Source organism: Bombina bombina, chromosome 7 (genome assembly GCF_027579735.1).
Source record: "Bombina bombina isolate aBomBom1 chromosome 7, aBomBom1.pri, whole genome shotgun sequence".
NCBI lineage: Eukaryota > Metazoa > Chordata > Amphibia > Anura > Bombinatoridae > Bombina > Bombina bombina.
The window spans coordinates 437,710,226-437,729,601 of record NC_069505.1 but is presented as its reverse complement, the minus strand read 5'-3'; the positions used below and the strand labels follow the sequence as shown (position 1 = coordinate 437,729,601).

At 42.3% G+C, this 19,376-nt stretch overlaps 1 protein-coding gene across 4 annotated transcripts in view; it reads left to right on the top strand.

Annotated features, from left to right (window-relative positions):
- FAM234B (family with sequence similarity 234 member B) overlaps positions 1 to 19,376 on the top strand; it is a 252,840-nt gene that overhangs the window by 80,328 nt on the left and 153,136 nt on the right. For all 4 annotated transcript variants that reach the window (XM_053721349.1, XM_053721347.1, XM_053721346.1 and 1 more), the window contains exons 6-7: positions 5,756 to 5,903; positions 12,875 to 13,013. In XM_053721349.1, coding sequence (XP_053577324.1) covers positions 5,756 to 5,903; positions 12,875 to 13,013 — 287 coding nt within the window. The remainder of the gene's footprint in view (positions 1 to 5,755; positions 5,904 to 12,874; positions 13,014 to 19,376) is intronic.

Below are 19,376 nucleotides of genomic sequence, written 5' to 3'. Positions count from 1 at the left end.
ACGGACAGCTAGACTGCAGGTAAGTGCTTTTGTCTTCTAGGTCTTAGAGACTTGCACTTCAGAAGAATATGTCATATGCAGTAAATGGGGACATTTTTAAAATCCTTTATACAGGATTTTCTTTGTCAGTGGGCAGGCACATTATGTATGTTGAGACTAGGGGGCCAATTTATTATTGGCAAATTGGGCCAATTCAACCTGTTTCCACGCGAGCCTTTAGGCTCGCCAGAAACACGAGTTAATAAGCAGCGGTCTAAAGACTGCTGCTCCTTAACTCATACGCCACCTCTGAGAAACGATCCTAAATGATCGGGCTGATTGACACCCCCTGCTAGCAGCCGATTGGCCACGAATCTGCAGGGGGCGGTATTGCACAAGCAGTTCACTAGAACTGCTTGTGCAATGCTGAATACAGACCGCATATGCTGTCCGCATTCAGCGATGTCTGGTGGACATGATACGCTACAGCTTATCATGTCTGCTAGACTTTAATAAATTGACCCCTAGGCGTTAATCTTCCCTTTATTGGGATGTTTTTCCTCTTTGGGCTAATTTTGTTGAAATACTTTATTAGTATGTGTGTGGCTTATGTTTTATACAGGGATTTATGTATAAACGTAAAATTTGGCAGTTTGTTTTCTTTGTTTGCTTAGCTAGAACAGGTTAACTGACAGACTACTTGAGCATTTGTGTAAATTAAGCTCCGGTGTTGTAGGCAGAGGGAAGCTCAAGCCTTTTACTTGCTGTGTAGTTTTTTCTCTCTGCCAGTCATGTGACTTCTCTCTGCTGTCGGATATTCATAGAGCGGAGCGGCGTAAGTGAATTTCAGTCTCTTCAGTGTCAATCTACTATATGATCGTTTTAGAGACTTCTGGCAGCCAAATTGTGTATAAGTGTTACGGTAAGGCACCTCAGCCTGAGGTGTAGGGGGCCTGATTGGTTTATTATTTTAAATAATTTTTGCATAACGTTAAGCGGCTGTGGTATTAAACATTTTTAAAGTAACAGTGTGATTAAAAAAAATTCTACAATTTGGGGAATTTTCTATTTAGTATTATAGACATGGACGAAGACTCTGTGTCTTTTTATAAATGTTTGTTATGCCTTGAGGCACACATTGTTTTGCCTATGCAATTCTGTGCTGCATGCTTAGTTAGAACACTTAAATGTAAAGATAAATTGTTGCCCTCTGAGCCCAATGTCTTTTTTAGGATGATGCTAAAATAGTATGCACCCTGAGTGGCACTGAAAATGAACAGGCACGGAAGTTTTTCTATCTTTTGTTCTGTCTCAGTTCAGTGCATCGCTCTATTTTTATATTTATGCTGTTCAGGCAATGCCACAGCTTTCTCCTCAAACGTCCCAAGCCTCTATGGCGTCACATACAGTCCCCTGCAGTTCCTCTCAGCCTCATGGAGGAGTTTATTTGCCTGCAGATTTTTGCTGCACAGGTATCTTCTGCGATATCTGCGGCATTTTCTGCTTTTCCTATGCTGGGTAAACGCAAGAGGAAAATTAGACATCCAGATAGTAAGGTTTCTGTTCTACCTACTGCTACGCAAGTTGCCCTCCCTCATAAGTCTGATAAGGAGAATACGTTGGTAGCCTCTAAGGGTGAAATCTCAGATTCGGACAGTATTATTCCTTCATCTGATACTGAAGAAGTAAACTTCAGATTTAAGCTTGAACACCTTTGTGTACTGTTAAAGGAGGTATTGGCTACTTTGGACGACTCTGATACTTCTGTCGTTGTCAACCCTAAGAAGTCTAGTAAACTGTGACAGAGATTATTTCACAGGAATGGGAGAAGCCAGGGATTCCTTTCGCCCCGTCTCCCAAATTCAAAAAGATGTTTCCTGTTGCTGACTCTATTAAAGATTCTTGGCGCACTGTGCCTAAAGTAGAAGGGGCAATTTCTACTCTGGCTAAGAGAACTACAATCCCTATAGAGGATAGCTGCTTCTTTAAGGATCCCATGGACAAAAAGCTGGAAGCTTATTTGAAGAAGATGTATGTTCATCAAGGTCTTCAATGGTAACCTGCAGTTTGTATTGGTGCAACGCTTTGTCTGAATCAATTTTAGTAGAGACTCCGTTGGAGGAGATACAAGATAGGATTAAGGCTCTCAAACTAGCCAATTCCTTTATTTCTGATGCCAACATGCAAGTTATTAGATTAGGAGCCAAGATGTCAGTCAAAGCTTCTGGCGCTTCCTTACAAGGGTAAGACCTTGTTCGGACCTGGCAGAAATATTTTCTGATATTACGGGTGGAAAAGGGTCTTTTCTACCGCAAGACGAGAAGAACAGACTCAAAGGACGTCAAATTAATTTTCGTTCCTGTCGTAATTTCAAAGGTCAAAAGTCTTCCTCTCCCTCTTCCAAACAGGAGCAGTCCAAGTCTTCTTGGAAGCCCAATCAGTCTTGGAATAAGGGGAAGCAATCAAACAAACCCTCAGCTGAGTCTTAGTCAGCATGAAGGGTCAGCCCCCAGTCCGGATCGGATTAAGTGGGGGGCAGACTTTTTTTTGTTTTGTCAAGCGTGGAAACGAGATGTCCCAGATCCTTGGGCTGTGAAAATAGTATCTCAGGGTTACAAAATAGAATTCAAAACTTTCCTTACCAGGGGCAGATTCCACCTCTCAAGATTATCTGCAGACCAGGTAAAAGGAGAGACATTCTTGAACTGCGTTCAGGACCTTTCCTCCCTGGGAGTGATTGTTCCAGTTCCAGTAAGGGAACAGGGTCTAGGATTCTATTCAAATCTGTTCGTGGTTCCCAAAAAAGAGGGAACTTTTCAACCCATTTTAGACCTAAAGTGCCTCAACAGGGTACCGGTTTTTAAAATGGAAACCATTCGTTCAATTCTTTCTTTGGTCCAAGAGGGTAAGTTCATGACGACCATAGACCTGAATGACACGTATCTTCATGTTCCCATCCACAGGGATCATCACAAATTTCTGAGATTCGCCTTTCTAGACAAACACTTTCAGTTTGTGGCTCTTCTGTTTTGCCTTGCCACAGCTCCTAGAATTTTCTCAAAGGTTCTGGGGGCTCTCTTGGCAGTGATCAGGTCTCAGGGAATTGCAGTGTCGCCATACCTGGACGACATATTGGTTCAGGCGCCATCTTTTCAACAAGCAAACTCTCATACAGAGATCTTGTCTTTTCTACGTTCCCACGGTTGGAAAGTGAATCTGGAAAAGAGTTCCCTTGTTTCAGCTACAAGGGTTGTTTTCTTAGGGACCATAGTAGATTCCCTATCTATGAAAATTTTTCTGACGGAGGTCAAAAAATCCAAAATTCATTGGCTCAATAAATGGAGGTATTTGGTCTGATGGTCGCTTCCATGGACATCATTCCCTTTGCTCGATTCCATTTGAGAGCTCTGCAATTATGCATGCTCAGACAATGGAACGGAGACCATTCGGATCTGTCTCAGAGGATAGATCTAGTCGAGTCGACAGGAGACTATCTCCCGTGGTGGCTTTCTCAGGACCATCTGTCTCAGGGCACATGCTTCCGGAGACCTTCCTGGGTGATTGTGACCACGGACGCCAACCTGCTAGGCTGGGGAGCAGTCTGGGACTCATTAAAGGCACAGGGACTATGGACTCGGGAGGAGTCTGCTCTCCACATAAATATTTTGGAGTTGAGAGCAATTTACAATGCTCTGATGGCTTGGCCTCAATTTTCTTTAGCCCGGTTTATCAGGTTTCAGTCGGACAACATCACCTCAGTGGCTTACATCAACAACCAGGGAGGGACTCGGAGTTCCTTAGCCATGAAGGAGGTTGCTTGGATTATTCAGTGGGCGGAAGCAAACAATTGTGTCTATCTGCCATCCACATTCATGGAGTGGACAACTGGGAAGAGGATTTCCTGAGCAGACAGACATTTCATCCCGGGGAGTGGGCTCTTCATCTGGAGGTGTTTTACTGGTTAACCCTTTAAATGGGGGGTGTCGGAGTTGGATCTGATGGCGTCTCGGCTGAAGGCCAAGCTTCAAAAGGTACGGTTCAAGGTAAAGAGATCCTCAGGCCGCTCTGATAGATGCTCTGTCGGTTCTTTGGGATTTCGGTCTAGCATACCTGTTTCTTCCGTTTGCGCTCCTTCCACGAGTTATTGCTCGTATCAAACAAGAGAGAGCATCAGTAATTCTAATAGCTCCTGCATGGCTCACAGAATCTGGTATGCAGACCTAGTGAAGATGTCATCTTGGCTGCCTTGGAGGTTGTCTCTGAGGAAGGACCTTCTAATTCAGGCTCCATTCCTCCATCCAAATCTCATTTCTCTGAATCTGGCTGCTTGGAGATTGAATGCTTAGTTCTGTCTAAGCGGGGATTTTCTGAGTCGGTCATTGACCCCATGATCCAGGCTTGCAAGCCTGTTATTTAAAACATTTACCATAAGGTATGGCGTAAATATCTTTATTGGTGTGAATCTAAGGGCTACTCTTGGAGTAGGGTCAGGATTCCTAGAATTTTGTCTTTTCTCCAGGATGGTCTGGAGAAAGTGTTGTCAGTTCTCTGAAAGGTCAGATTTCTGCATGATCTAATTTGTTACACAAACGTCTGGCGGATGTGCAAGATGTTGAATCTTTTTTTCAGGCCCTGGTCAGAATCAGGCCTGTGTTTAAACCTGTTGCTCCTCCTTGGAGCCTTAATCTTGTTCTTAAAGTTTTGCAGCATGTTCCGTTTGAGCCAATGCATTCCATAGATATTAAGTTGCTATCTTGGAAGGTTTTGTTTCTTATTGCTATCTCTTCTGCTCTGAGAGTTTCGGAGCTCTTGGCTTTGCAGTGTGATTCGCTTTACCTTATCTTTTATGCAGATAAGGCGGTTCTTCGTACTAAATTGGGGTTTCTTCCTGAAGTGGTTTCGGATAGAAATATTAATCAGGAAATTGTTGTTCCTTCTCTCTGTCCCAATCCTTCTTTTCATAAAGAACGTCTGTTGCACAACTTGGATGTTGTGCATGCTCTAAAATTCTACCTACAGGCGACTAAGGATTTTTGCCAGTCTTCTGCCCTGTTTGTTTGTTTCTCATGAAAGCGTAAAGGTCAGAAGGCTACTGCTACTTCTCTTTCCCTCTGGCTGAGAAGTGTGATTCGTTTTGTTTATGAGACTGCTGGACAGCAGCCTCCTGAGAGGATTACAGCTCATTCCACTAGGGCTGTCTCCTCTTCTTGGGCTTTCAAAAATGAAGCTTCTGTGGAACAGATTTGCAAGGCTGCAACTTGATCCTCTCTGCATACTTTTTTACAAATTTTATACTTTTGCCTCGGCTGAGGCAATGATGTTGTGGACTCTCCATATCTTAGGAAAGAAAACAAAATTTATGCTTAACTGTCCACGACCCCACCCTTTTTTAAGACTTTTTTTGACTAAACCTCAGGCACCTCTACACCTTTGTGTTATTCCTTTTCTATTTCCCTTCAGTCGAATGACTGGGGATTATGGGTAGGGGAGTGACACTTAACAACTTTGCTGTGGTGCTCTTTGCCTCCTCCTGCTGGCCAGGAGTGATATTCCCACTAGTAATTGAATAACGTTGTGGACTCTCCATATCTGGAAAGAAAGAAATTTATCAGGTAAGCATAAATTTAGTTTTTTCCCTTTTTTAAATATTCCGATCTCGCTGTCATTTGAGGTTTGTTTAATGCTGATGAGCTGTCAGGAGAGGAACACAGAACGTTGCCACATACGAGGGACTCTGGTGGTGTAATCAGACTTTGTGTATCTCTCTATCCTCCAGCCAGATTTGGGCTTTCTGTTAGTGTCGGGACGCACCGGGAACCCCCTAGGCCGGATGGTGAAATATGGCATTATGGGAGAAGGCAAACTGCTGGGGCCACAGGCGCACTATATCAGCCAGGAGGAGATTTACATTCTTTTTGGGTTTGGTAAGAATTCACAATAAACTACAAGTATAAACAGTGATACTCTGTGTGTGATACAAAGTCTGTTTAGTCCAGTGATTCTCAGGGAGCCACAGCACACTGGGTTATGCCATAAGCACTGCACGTCCCTCTGTCCTGAGCAACCAATGACATGACAGAATGTGTACTATACAGAGCACAAAGGATAAGCTGGGAGAATGATCACAGTGAGTGGTTCCAGCCCTTTCCTGCCCTGGGCCTTACGCATTCTTTGGTAACATATTTAGACAGATTTCATATTATTTGTAGATGCCATGATAATTTCAGTATTCAACCATCTGCTGTTCATGTAGAAAATACCCCTAATTATTCCTTATGTATAGAAAAGACTCTGCTGTATATGTGCCACAAATGGTGCCTATGTAAATTATGTTATTCCTGTCATAAAGGGGCCCTCTCTGCGCATAAGGTGCAGAATCACTGCCATTGCTTCATAATATAATGCAACCTACATCACGTGCATTACTTTATAATCATACAGGACACAGTGATGTAAACTTTGTAGCTATTCACAGAAACATCCTTAGTGCACAGAATCCTCCTACACCCAGTATATTATCTACTGACGCTCACGGTACTGACATTCTCTTATAGAGCACAGACTCCTCCTACACCCAGTATATTATCTACTGACACTCGCGGTACTGACCGTCCCTTTTAGAGCATAGACTCCTCCTACACCCAGTATATTATCTACTGACACTCGCGGTACTGACATTCTCTTATAGAGCACAGACTCCTCCTACACCCAGTATATTATCTACTGACACTCTCGGTACTAACCGTCCCTTATAGAGCATAGACTCCTCCTACACCCAATATGTTATCTACTGACACTCACTGTACTGACCGTCCCTTATAGAGCACAGACTCCTCCTACACCCAATATGTTATCTACTGACACTCACTGTACTGACCGTCCCTTATAGAGCACAGACTCCTCCTACACCCAGTAAATTATCTACTGACACTCGCGGTACTGACCGTCCCTTATACAGAACAGACTCCTCCTACACCCAATATATTATCTATAGACACTCACGGCACTGACCTTCTCTTATAGAGCACAGACTCCTCCTACACCCAGTATATTATCTACTGACACTCACGGCACTGACCTTCTCTTATAGGACACGGACTCCTCCTACACCCAATATATTATCTATAGACACTCACGGCACTGACCTCTTATAGAGCACATACTCCTCCTACACCCAGTATATTATCTACTGACACTCGCGGTACTAACCTTCCCTTATAGGGCACAGACTCCTCCTACACCCAATATGTTATCTACTGACGCTCGCGGTACTGACCTTCCCTTATAGAGCACAGACTCCTACACCCAATATATTATCTACTGACACTCGCGGTACTGACCGTCCCTTATAGAGCACAGACTCCTACACCCAGTATATTATCTACTGACACTCACGGCACTGACCTTCCCTTATAGGGCACATACTCCTCCTACACCCAGTATATTATCTACTGACACTCACAGTACTGATCTTCCCTTATAGAGCACAGACTCCTTCTACACTCAGTATGTTATCTACTGACACTCGCGGTACTGACCGTCCCTTATAGAGCACAGACTCCTCCTACACCCAGTATATTATCTAATGAAACTCGCAGTACTGACCTTCACTTATAGAGTACATATTCCTCCTACATCCAGTATATTATCTACTGACACTCGCGGTACTGACCTTTCCTTATAGAGCGCAGTCTCCTCCTACACCCAGTATATTATCTACTGACACTGCTCTATAAGGGAAGGGAAGTACCGCAAGTGTCAGTAGATAATTTACTGGGTGTAGGAGGAGTCTTTGCTCTATAAAGGAAGGTCACTACCGCGAGTGTCAGTAGATAATTTACTGGGTGTAGGAGGAGTCTGTGCTCTATAAGGGAATGTCAGTACCGCGAGTGTCAGTAGATAATATACTGGGTGTAGGAGGAGTATGTACTCTATTAGGGAAGGTCAGTACCCTGAGCGTCTGTAGATAATATACTTCCCTTATAGAACACAGACTCCTCCTACACCCAGTATATTATCTACTGACACTCGCGGTACTGACCTTCCCTTATAGAACACAGACTCCTCCTACTCCCAGTATATTATCTACAGACACTCGCGGTACTGACTTTCTCTTATAGAGCACAGACTCCTACACCCAGTATATTATCTACTGACACTTGCGGTACTGACCTTCCCTTATAGAGCACAGACTCCTCCTACACCCAGTCTATTATCTACTGAAACTTGCGGTACTGACCTTCCCTTATAGAGCACAGACTCCTCCTACACCCAGTAAATGATCTACTGACAATTGCGGTACTGACCTTCCCTTATAGAGCACAGACCGCTCCTACACCCACTAAATTATCTACTGACACCTACGGTACTGACCGTCCCTTATAGAGCACAGACTCCTCCTACACCCAGTATATTATTTACTGACACTCACGGTACTGACATTCCCTTATAGAGCACAGACTCCTCCTACACCAAGTAAATTATCTACTGACACTCACGGTACTGACCTTCCCTTATAGAGCACAGACTCCTCCTACACCCAGTAAATTATCTACAGAAACTTGCGGTACTGACCGTCCCTTATAAAACACAGACTCCTCCTACACCCAGTAAATTATCTACTGACACTCGCGGTACTGACCGTCCCTTATACAGAACAGACTCCTCCTACACCCAATATATTATCTATAGACACTCACGGCACTGACCTTCTCTTATAGAGCACAGACTCCTCCTACACCCAGTATATTATCTACTGACACTCACGGCACTGACCTTCTCTTATAGGACACGGACTCCTCCTACACCCAATATATTATCTATAGACACTCACGGCACTGACCTCTTATAGAGCACATACTCCTCCTACACCCAGTATATTATCTACTGACACTCGCGGTACTAACCTTCCCTTATAGGGCACAGACTCCTCCTACACCCAATATGTTATCTACTGACGCTCGCGGTACTGACCTTCCCTTATAGAGCACAGACTCCTACACCCAATATATTATCTACTGACACTCGCGGTACTGACCGTCCCTTATAGAGCACAGACTCCTACACCCAGTATATTATCTACTGACACTCACGGCACTGACCTTCCCTTATAGGGCACATACTCCTCCTACACCCAGTATATTATCTACTGACACTCACAGTACTGATCTTCCCTTATAGAGCACAGACTCCTTCTACACTCAGTATGTTATCTACTGACACTCGCGGTACTGACCGTCCCTTATAGAGCACAGACTCCTCCTACACCCAGTATATTATCTAATGAAACTCGCAGTACTGACCTTCACTTATAGAGTACATATTCCTCCTACATCCAGTATATTATCTACTGACACTCGCGGTACTGACCTTTCCTTATAGAGCACAGTCTCCTCCTACACCCAGTATATTATCTACTGACACTGCTCTATAAGGGAAGGGAAGTACCGCAAGTGTCAGTAGATAATTTACTGGGTGTAGGAGGAGTCTTTGCTCTATAAAGGAAGGTCACTACCGCGAGTGTCAGTAGATAATTTACTGGGTGTAGGAGGAGTCTGTGCTCTATAAGGGAATGTCAGTACCGCGAGTGTCAGTAGATAATATACTGGGTGTAGGAGGAGTATGTACTCTATTAGGGAAGGTCAGTACCCTGAGCGTCTGTAGATAATATACTTCCCTTATAGAACACAGACTCCTCCTACACCCAGTATATTATCTACTGACACTCGCGGTACTGACCTTCCCTTATAGAACACAGACTCCTCCTACTCCCAGTATATTATCTACAGACACTCGCGGTACTGACTTTCTCTTATAGAGCACAGACTCCTACACCCAGTATATTATCTACTGACACTTGCGGTACTGACCTTCCCTTATAGAGCACAGACTCCTCCTACACCCAGTAAATGATCTACTGACAATTGCGGTACTGACCTTCCCTTATAGAGCACAGACCGCTCCTACACCCACTAAATTATCTACTGACACCTACGGTACTGACCGTCCCTTATAGAGCACAGACTCCTCCTACACCCAGTATATTATTTACTGACACTCACGGTACTGACATTCCCTTATAGAGCACAGACTCCTCCTACACCAAGTAAATTATCTACTGACACTCACGGTACTGACCTTCCCTTATAGAGCACAGACTCCTCCTACACCCAGTAAATTATCTACAGAAACTTGCGGTACTGACCGTCCCTTATAAAACACAGACTCCTCCTACATCCAGTATATTATCTACTGATACTCGCGGCACTGACCCTCCCTTATAGAGCACAGACTCCTCCTACACCCAGTATATTATCTACTGACACTCGCGGTACTGACCTTTCCTTTTAGAGCACAGACTCCTCCTACACCCAGTATATTTTCTACTGACACTCGCGGTATTGACCGTCCCTTATAGAGCACAGACTCCTCCTACACCCAGTATATTATCTACTGACACTCACGGCACTGACCTTCCCTTATAGGGCACAGACTCCTCCTACACCCAGTATATTATCTACTGACACTCGCGGTATTGACCTCCCTTATAGAGCACAGACTACTCCTACATCGAGTATTTTATCTACTGACACTCACGGCACTGACCTTCCCTTATAGGGCACAGACTCCTCCTACACCCAGTATATTATCTACTGACACTCGCAGTACTGACCTTTCCTTATAGAGCACAGACTCCTCCTACACCCAGTAAATTATCTACTGACACTCGCTGTACTGACTTTCCCTTATAGAGCACAGACTCCTCCTACACCAAGTAAATGATCTACTGACACTCACGATACTGACCTTCCCTTATAGAGCACAGACTCCTCCTACACCCAGTATATTATCTACTGACGCTTGCGGTACTGACCTTCCCTTATAGAGCACAGACTCCTCCTACACCCAGTATATTATCTACTGACACTCGCTGTACTGACCTTCCCTTATAGAGCACAGACTCCTCCTACACACAGTATATTATCTACTGACACTCGCGGTACTGACCGTCCCTTATAGATCACAGACTCCTCCTACACCCAGTATATTATGTACTGAAACTCACGGTACTGACCTTCAATTATAGAGCACAGACTCCTCCTACACCCAGTATATTATCTACTGACACTCACGGCACTGACCTTCCCTTATAGAGCACAAACTCCTCCTACACCCAGTATATTATCTACTGAAACTCGCGGTACTGACCTTCCCTTATAGAGTACAGACTCCTCCTACACCCAGTAAATTATCTACTGACGCTTGCGGTATTGACCTTTCCTCATAGAGCACAGACTCCTCCTACACCCAGTATATTATCTACTGACACTCACGGCACTGACCTTCCCTTATAGAGCACAGACTCCTCCTACACCCAGTATATTATATATTGATACTCATGGTACTGACCGTCCCTTTTAGAGCACAGACTCCTTCTACACCCAGTATATTATCTACTGACGCTCACGGTACTAACCTTCCCTTATAGAGCACAGACTCCTCCTACACCCAGTATATTATCTACTGACACTCACGGCACTGACCTTCCTTTAGCGGCACACATACTCTTCAGATCTGAACCTTGTGACACTTCTGGTTGGCACAGATGCTGGTAGCGTTTAATAGAAATTAAACTGCACTCTCTTCTCAGTTCCTGAATGGTTTGAAAATAAGTTAAAAAGCATGTTATAAATAGAAAGTAATTCAAGAAGCAGCACCTCACGTGTATCTCACGTATTCGCTCTAGCGCAGGCTACAACAAGGTGAGTGCTCTGTGAGAGAGTGAAACGTGTTGTCTGACATTGTTAGTAGCTTTTTCTTGTATTAAGTATAATTATTAGCAAGTGCTAATAACTGAACAGCAGTATTATAATGTATTGAGTCTGGTGATTTGTTGCTCAGATCTTGTCTGGTAGTTTAATCAATAAACATAAATTATATAAATGCTCTACAGGAATCATTCTGATATTTTTAACGCAGTCCAAGCAATAAACCAGGGGGCAGAGTACAGAGATTACATTATGAGGACAGACATATAGATGAGCAAAACCTAAGACTGAAACACATCTAGAGATTTTGTTTTAAATCCAGTGACTGTTAACCCCTTGTTAAAGGACCAGTAAACACAGCAGATTTGCATAATCAACCAATGCAAGATAACAAGACAATGCAATAGCATTTACTCTGAATTCCAAATGAGTAGTAGATTCTTTTTTAACACATTTTAAAGTTATGTATATTTCCACTCCCCCTGTACCATGTGATAGCAATCAGCCAATCACAAATGCATATACGTATAGTCTGAGTTCTTGCACATGCTCAGTAGGAGCTGGTGACTCAAAAAAAGTGTAAATATAAAAGACTGTGCACATTTTTTTTAATGGAAGTAAATTGGAAAGTTGTTTAAAATTACATGCTCTATCTGAATCATGAAAATTTAATAAAGCCTGAGTGTCCCTTTAAAGATACAAAAAGCAAACATACTTAAATAGTTCTTAAAAAAAATATCATCCTTTATGATCAGTTGTTAAATGCTTGTTCTGTGTGAGTAAAAAGAAATAAATGTCTGATTTAATGTAATTTTTATTTATTTCTACATATAAAATAGCAAAACATTGTAAAGCGTTTCAGTGCAGATTATAGCGTTTCTTTCTTACAGTTGATAACGCTATTGGCTTACATTGCTGCAGAGGACTAGTTTGTGCAGTAGAATTTGTTAGCTCTGTGTAGGTAAATCTCAGCATTTTGGTAACAAAGTGACAGAAGGGGACACACGATTCTTATGGAGCAGTGACCATGAGCTACAGAACTGAGCGACTCTACAAACATAATTGTGCTCATGCAGTAATGACAATGCCGACTTCTTATTCTGTATCGCTGTGTTTTTGTTTTATAGGGAAGGTCCAGGCAGTTTCGTTGAGGGATATTTATGCACAAGCCACAAACACTGACAGTTTCCCTGGTGTCCTGCAGAAAAAGGATTTGGATGATAAAAGGAACCCGTATAATTTGTCAAAGCTGGTGGATGCCTACAGGTATAGAACAGATATTGTGATATAGTGACCGTGTGACACTACAGTATGTGACTAGCTGTGTGTACAGATATAGAATATAGTGATATAGTGACCGTGTGACACTACAGTATGTGACTAGCTGTGTGTACAGGTATAGAACAGACATTGTGATATAGTGACCGTGTGACACTACAGTATGTGACTAGCTGCGTGTACAGGTATAGAATAGACATTGTGATATAGTGACTGTGTGACACTACAGTATGTGACTAGCTGTGTGTACAGGTATAGAACAGACATTGTGATATAGCGACCGTGTGACACTACAGTATGTGACTAGCTGTGTGTACAGATATAGAATAGACATTGTGATATAGTGACCGTGTGACACTACAGTATGTGACTAGCTGTGTGTACAGGTATAGAATAGACATTGTGATATAGTGACCGTCTTACACTACAGTATGTGACTAGCTGTGTGTACAGGTATAGAACAGACATTGTGATATAGTGACCGTGTGACACTACAGTATGTGACTAGCTGTGTGTACAGGTATAGAATAGACATTGTGATATAGTGACCGTCTTACACTACAGTATGTGACTAGCTATGTGTACAGGTATAGAACAGACATTGTGATATAGTGACCGTGTGACACTACAGTATGTGACTAGCTGTGTGTACAGGTATAGAATAGACATTGTGATATAGTGACCGTGTGACACTACAGTATGTGACTAGCTGTGTGTACAGGTATAGAATAGACATTGTGATATAGTGACCGTGTGACAATACAGTATGTGACTAGCTGTGTGTACAGGTATAGAATAGACATTGTGATATAGTGACCGTGTGACACTACAGTATGTGACTAGCTGTGTGTACAGGTATAGAATAGACATTGTGATATACTGACCGTGTGACACTACAGTATGTGACTAGCTGTGTGTACAGATATAGAATAGATATAGTGATATAGTGACCGTGTGACACTACAGTATGTGACTAGCTGTGTGTACAGGTATAGAATAGAGATTGTGATATAGTGACCGTCTTACACTACAGTATGTGACTAGCTGTGTGTACAGATATAGAGCAGACATTGTGATATAGTGACCGTGTGACACTACAGTATGTGACTAGCTGTGTGTACAGATATAGAACAGACATTGTGATATAGTGACCGTGTGACACTACAGTATGTGACTAGCTGTATGTTCAGGTATAGAACAGACATTGTGATATAGTGACCGTGTGACACTACAGTATGTGACTAGCTGTGTGTACAGGTATAGAACAGACATTGTGATATAGTGACCGTCTTACACTACAGTATGTGACTAGCTATGTGTACAGGTATAGAACAGACATTGTGATATAGTGACCGTGTGACACTACAGTATGTGACTAGCTGTGTGTACAGGTATAGAATAGACATTGTGATATAGTGACCGTGTGACAATACAGTATGTGACTAGCTGTGTGTACAGGTATAGAATAGACATTGTGATATAGTGACCGTGTGACACTACAGTATGTGACTAGCTGTGTGTACAGGTATAGAATAGACATTGTGATATACTGACCGTGTGACACTACAGTATGTGACTAGCTGTGTGTACAGGTATAGAATAGAGATTGTGATATAGTGACCGTCTTACACTACAGTATGTGACTAGCTGTGTGTACAGATATAGAGCAGACATTGTGATATAGTGACCGTGTGACACTACAGTATGTGACTAGCTGTGTGTACAGATATAGAACAGACATTGTGATATAGTGACCGTGTGACACTACAGTATGTGACTAGCTGTATGTTCAGGTATAGAACAGACATTGTGATATAGTGACCGTGTGACACTACAGTATGTGACTAGCTGTGTGTACAGGTATAGAACAGACATTGTGATATAGTGACCGTCTTACACTACAGTATGTGACTAGCTGTGTGTACAGGTATAGAACAGACATTGTGATATAGTGACCGTGTGACACTACAGTATGTGACTAGCTGTGTGTACAGGTATAGAGCAGACATTGTGATATAGTGACCATGTGACACTACAGTATGTGACTAGCTGTGTGTACAGGTATAGAATAGACATTGTGATATAGTGACCGTGTGGCACTACAGTATGTGACTAGCTGTGTGTACAGGTATAGAATAGATATAGTGATATAGTGACCGTCTTACACTACAGTATGTGACTAGCTGTGTGTACAGGTATAGAACAGACATTGTGATATAGTGACCGTGTGACACTACAGTATGTGACTAGCTGTGTGTACAGGTATAGAGCAGACATTGTGATATAGTGACCATGTGACACTACAGTATGTGACTAGCTGTGTGTACAGGTATAGAATAGACATTGTGATATAGTGACCGTGTGGCACTACAGTATGTGACTAGCTGTGTGTACAGGTATAGAATAGATATAGTGATATAGTGACCGTGTGACACTACAGTATGTGACTAGCTGTGTGTACAGGTATAGAGCAGACATTGTGATATAGTGACTGTGTGACACTACAGTATGTGACTAGCTGTGTGTACAGATATAGAGCAGACATTGTGATATAGTGACCGTGTGACACTACAGTATGTGACTAGCTGTGTGTACAGATATAGAACAGACATTGTGATATAGTGACCGTGTGACACTACAGTATGTGACTAGCTGTATGTTCAGGTATAGAACAGACATTGTGATATAGTGACCGTGTGACACTACAGTATGTGACTAGCTCTGTGTACAGGTATAGAACAGACATTGTGATATAGTGACCGTCTTACACTACAGTATGTGACTAGCTGTGTGTACAGGTATAGAACAGACATTGTGATATAGTGACCGTGTGACACTACAGTATGTGACTAGCTGTGTGTACAGGTATAGAGCAGACATTGTGATATAGTGACCATGTGACACTACAGTATGTGACTAGCTGTGTGTACAGGTATAGAATAGACATTGTGATATAGTGACCGTGTGACACTACAGTATGTGACTAGCTGTGTGTACAGGTATAGAATAGATATAGTGATATAGTGACCGTGTGACACTACAGTATGTGACTAGCTGTGTGTACAGGTATAGAGCAGACATTGTGATATAGTGACTGTGTGACACTACAGTATGTGACTAGCTGTGTGTACAGGTATAGAATAGACATTGTGATATAGTGACCGTGTGACACTACAGTATGTGACTAGCAGTGTGTACAGGTATAGAATAGACATTGTGATATAGTGACCGTCTTACACTACAGTATGTGACTAGCTGTGTGTACAGGTATAGAACAGACATTGTGATATAGTGACCGTGTGACACTACAGTATGTGACTAGCTGTGTGTACAGGTATAGAGCAGACATTGAGATATAGTGACCGTGTGACACTACAGTATGTGACTAGCTGTGTGTACAGGTATAGAACAGACATTGTGATATAGTGAACGTGTGACACTACAGTATGTGACTAGCTGTGTGTACAGGTATAGAACAGACATTGTGATATAGTGACTGTGTGACGCTACAGTATGTGACTAGCTGTGTGTACAGGTATAGAACAGACATTGTGATATAGTGACCGTGTGACACTACAGTATGTGTCTAGCTGTGTGTACAGATATAGAACAGACATTGTGATATAGTGACCGTGTGACACTACAGTATGTGACTAGCTGTGTGTACAGGTATAGAACAGACATTGTGATATAGTGACCGTGTGACACTACAGTATGTGACTAGCTGTGTGTACAGGTATAGAACAGACATTGTGATATAGTGACCGTGTGACGCTGCAGTATGTGACTAGCTGTGTGTACAGATATAGAACAGACATTGTGATATAGTGACTGTGTGACACTACAGTATGTGACTAGCTGTGTGTGCAGATATAGAATAGATATAGTGATATAGTGACCGTGTGACACTACAGTATGTGACTAGCTGTGTGTACAGATATAGAATAGATATAGTGATATAGTGACTGTGTGACACTGCAGTATGTGACTAGCTGTGTGTACAGGTATAGAACAGACATTGTGATATAGTGACCGTGTGACACTACAGTATGTGACTTGCTGTGTGTACAGGTATAGAACAGACATTGTGATATAGTGACCGTGTGACACTACAGTATGTGACTAGCTGTGTGTACAGGTATAGAACAGACATTGTGATATTTTGACCGTGTGACACTACAGTATGTGACTAGCTGTGTGTACAGATATAGAATAGATATAGTGATATAGTGACTGTGTGACACTGCAGTATGTGACTAGCTGTGTGTACAGGTATAGAACAGACATTGTGATATAGTGACCGTGTGACACTACAGTATGTGACTAGCTGCGTGTACAGGTATAGAATAGACATTGTGATATAGTGACTGTGTGACACTACAGTATGTGACTAGCTGTGTGTACAGATATAGAAAAGACATTGTGATATAGTGACCGTGTGACACTACAGTATGTGACTAGCTGTGTGTACAGGTATAGAATAGACATTGTGATATAGTGACCGTGTGACACTACAGTATGTGACTAGCTGTGTGTACAGGTATAGAATAGACATTGTGATATAGTGACTGTGTGACACTACAGTATGTGACTAGCTGTGTGTACAGATATAGAACAGACATTGTGATATAGTGACCGTGTGACACTACAGTATGTGACTAGCTGTGTGTACAGGTATAGAATAGACATTGTGATATAGTGACCGTGTGACACTACAGTATGTGACTAGCTGTGTGTACAGGTATAGAACAGACATTGTAATATAGTGACCGTGTGACACTACAGTATGTGACTAGCTGTGTGTACAGGTATAGAACAGACATTGTGATATAGTGACCGTGTGACACTACAGTATGTGACTAGCTGTGTGTACAGGTATAGAACAGACATTGTGATATAGTGACCGTGTGACACTACAGTATGTGACTAGCTGTGTGTACAGGTATAGAACAGACATTGTGATATAGTGACCGTGTGACACTACAGTATGTGACTAGCTTTGTGTACAGGTATAGAACAGACATTGTGTTATAGTGACCGTGTGACACTACAGTATGTGACTAGCTGTGTGTACAGGTATAGAACAGACATTGTGATATAGTGACCGTGTGACACTACAGTATGTGACTAGCTGTGTGTACAGGTATAGAATAGACATTGTGATATAGTGACCGTGTGACACTACAGTATGTGACTAGCTGTGTGTACAGGTATAGAACAGACATTGTGATATAGTGACCGTGTGACACTACAGTATGTGACTAGCTGTGTGTACAGGTATAGAATAGACATTGTGATATAGTGACCGTGTGACACTACAGTATGTGACTAGCTGTGTGAACAGGTATAGAACAGACATTGTGATATAGTGACCGTGTGACACTACAGTATGTGACTAGCTGTGTGTACAGGTATAGAATAGACATTGTGATATAGTGACCGTGTGACACTACAGTATGTGACTAGCTGTGTGTACAGGTATAGAACAGACATTGTGATATAGTGACAGTGTGACACTACAGTATGTGACTAGCTGTGTGTACAGATATAGAATAGACATTATGATATAGTGACCGTGTGACTCTGCAGTATGTGACTAGCTGTGTGTACAGGTATAGAACAGATATTGTGATATAGTGACAGTGTGACACTACAGTATGTGACTAGCTGTGTGTACAGATATAGAACAGACATAGTGATATAGTGACCGTGTGACACTACAGTATGTGACTAGCTGTGTGTACAAGTATAGAACAAACATTGTGATATAGTGACCGTATGACACTACAGTATGTGACTAGCTGTGTGTACAGGTATAGAATAGACATTGTGATATAGTGACCGTGTGACACTACAGTATGTGACTAGCTGTGTGTACAGATATAGAACAGACATTGTGATATAGTGACCGTGTGACACTACACTATGTGACTAGCTGTGTGTACAGATATAGAATACACATAGTGATATAGTGACCGTGTGACACTACAGTATGTGACTAGCTGTGTGTACAAGTATAGAACAGACATTGTGATATAGTGACCGTGTGACACTACAGTATGTGACTAGCTGTGTGTACAGGTATAGAACAGACATTGTGATATAGTGACTGTGTGACACTACAGTATGTGACTAGCTGTGTGTACAGATATAGAACAGACATTGTGATATAGTGACTGTGTGACACTACAGTATGTGACTAGCTGTGTGTACAGATATAAAATACACATAGTGATATAGTGACCGTGTGACACTGCAGTATGTGACTAGCTGTGTGTACAGGTATAGAACAGACATTGTGATATAGTGACCGTGTCGTGTGACACTACAGTATGTGACTAGCTGTGTGTA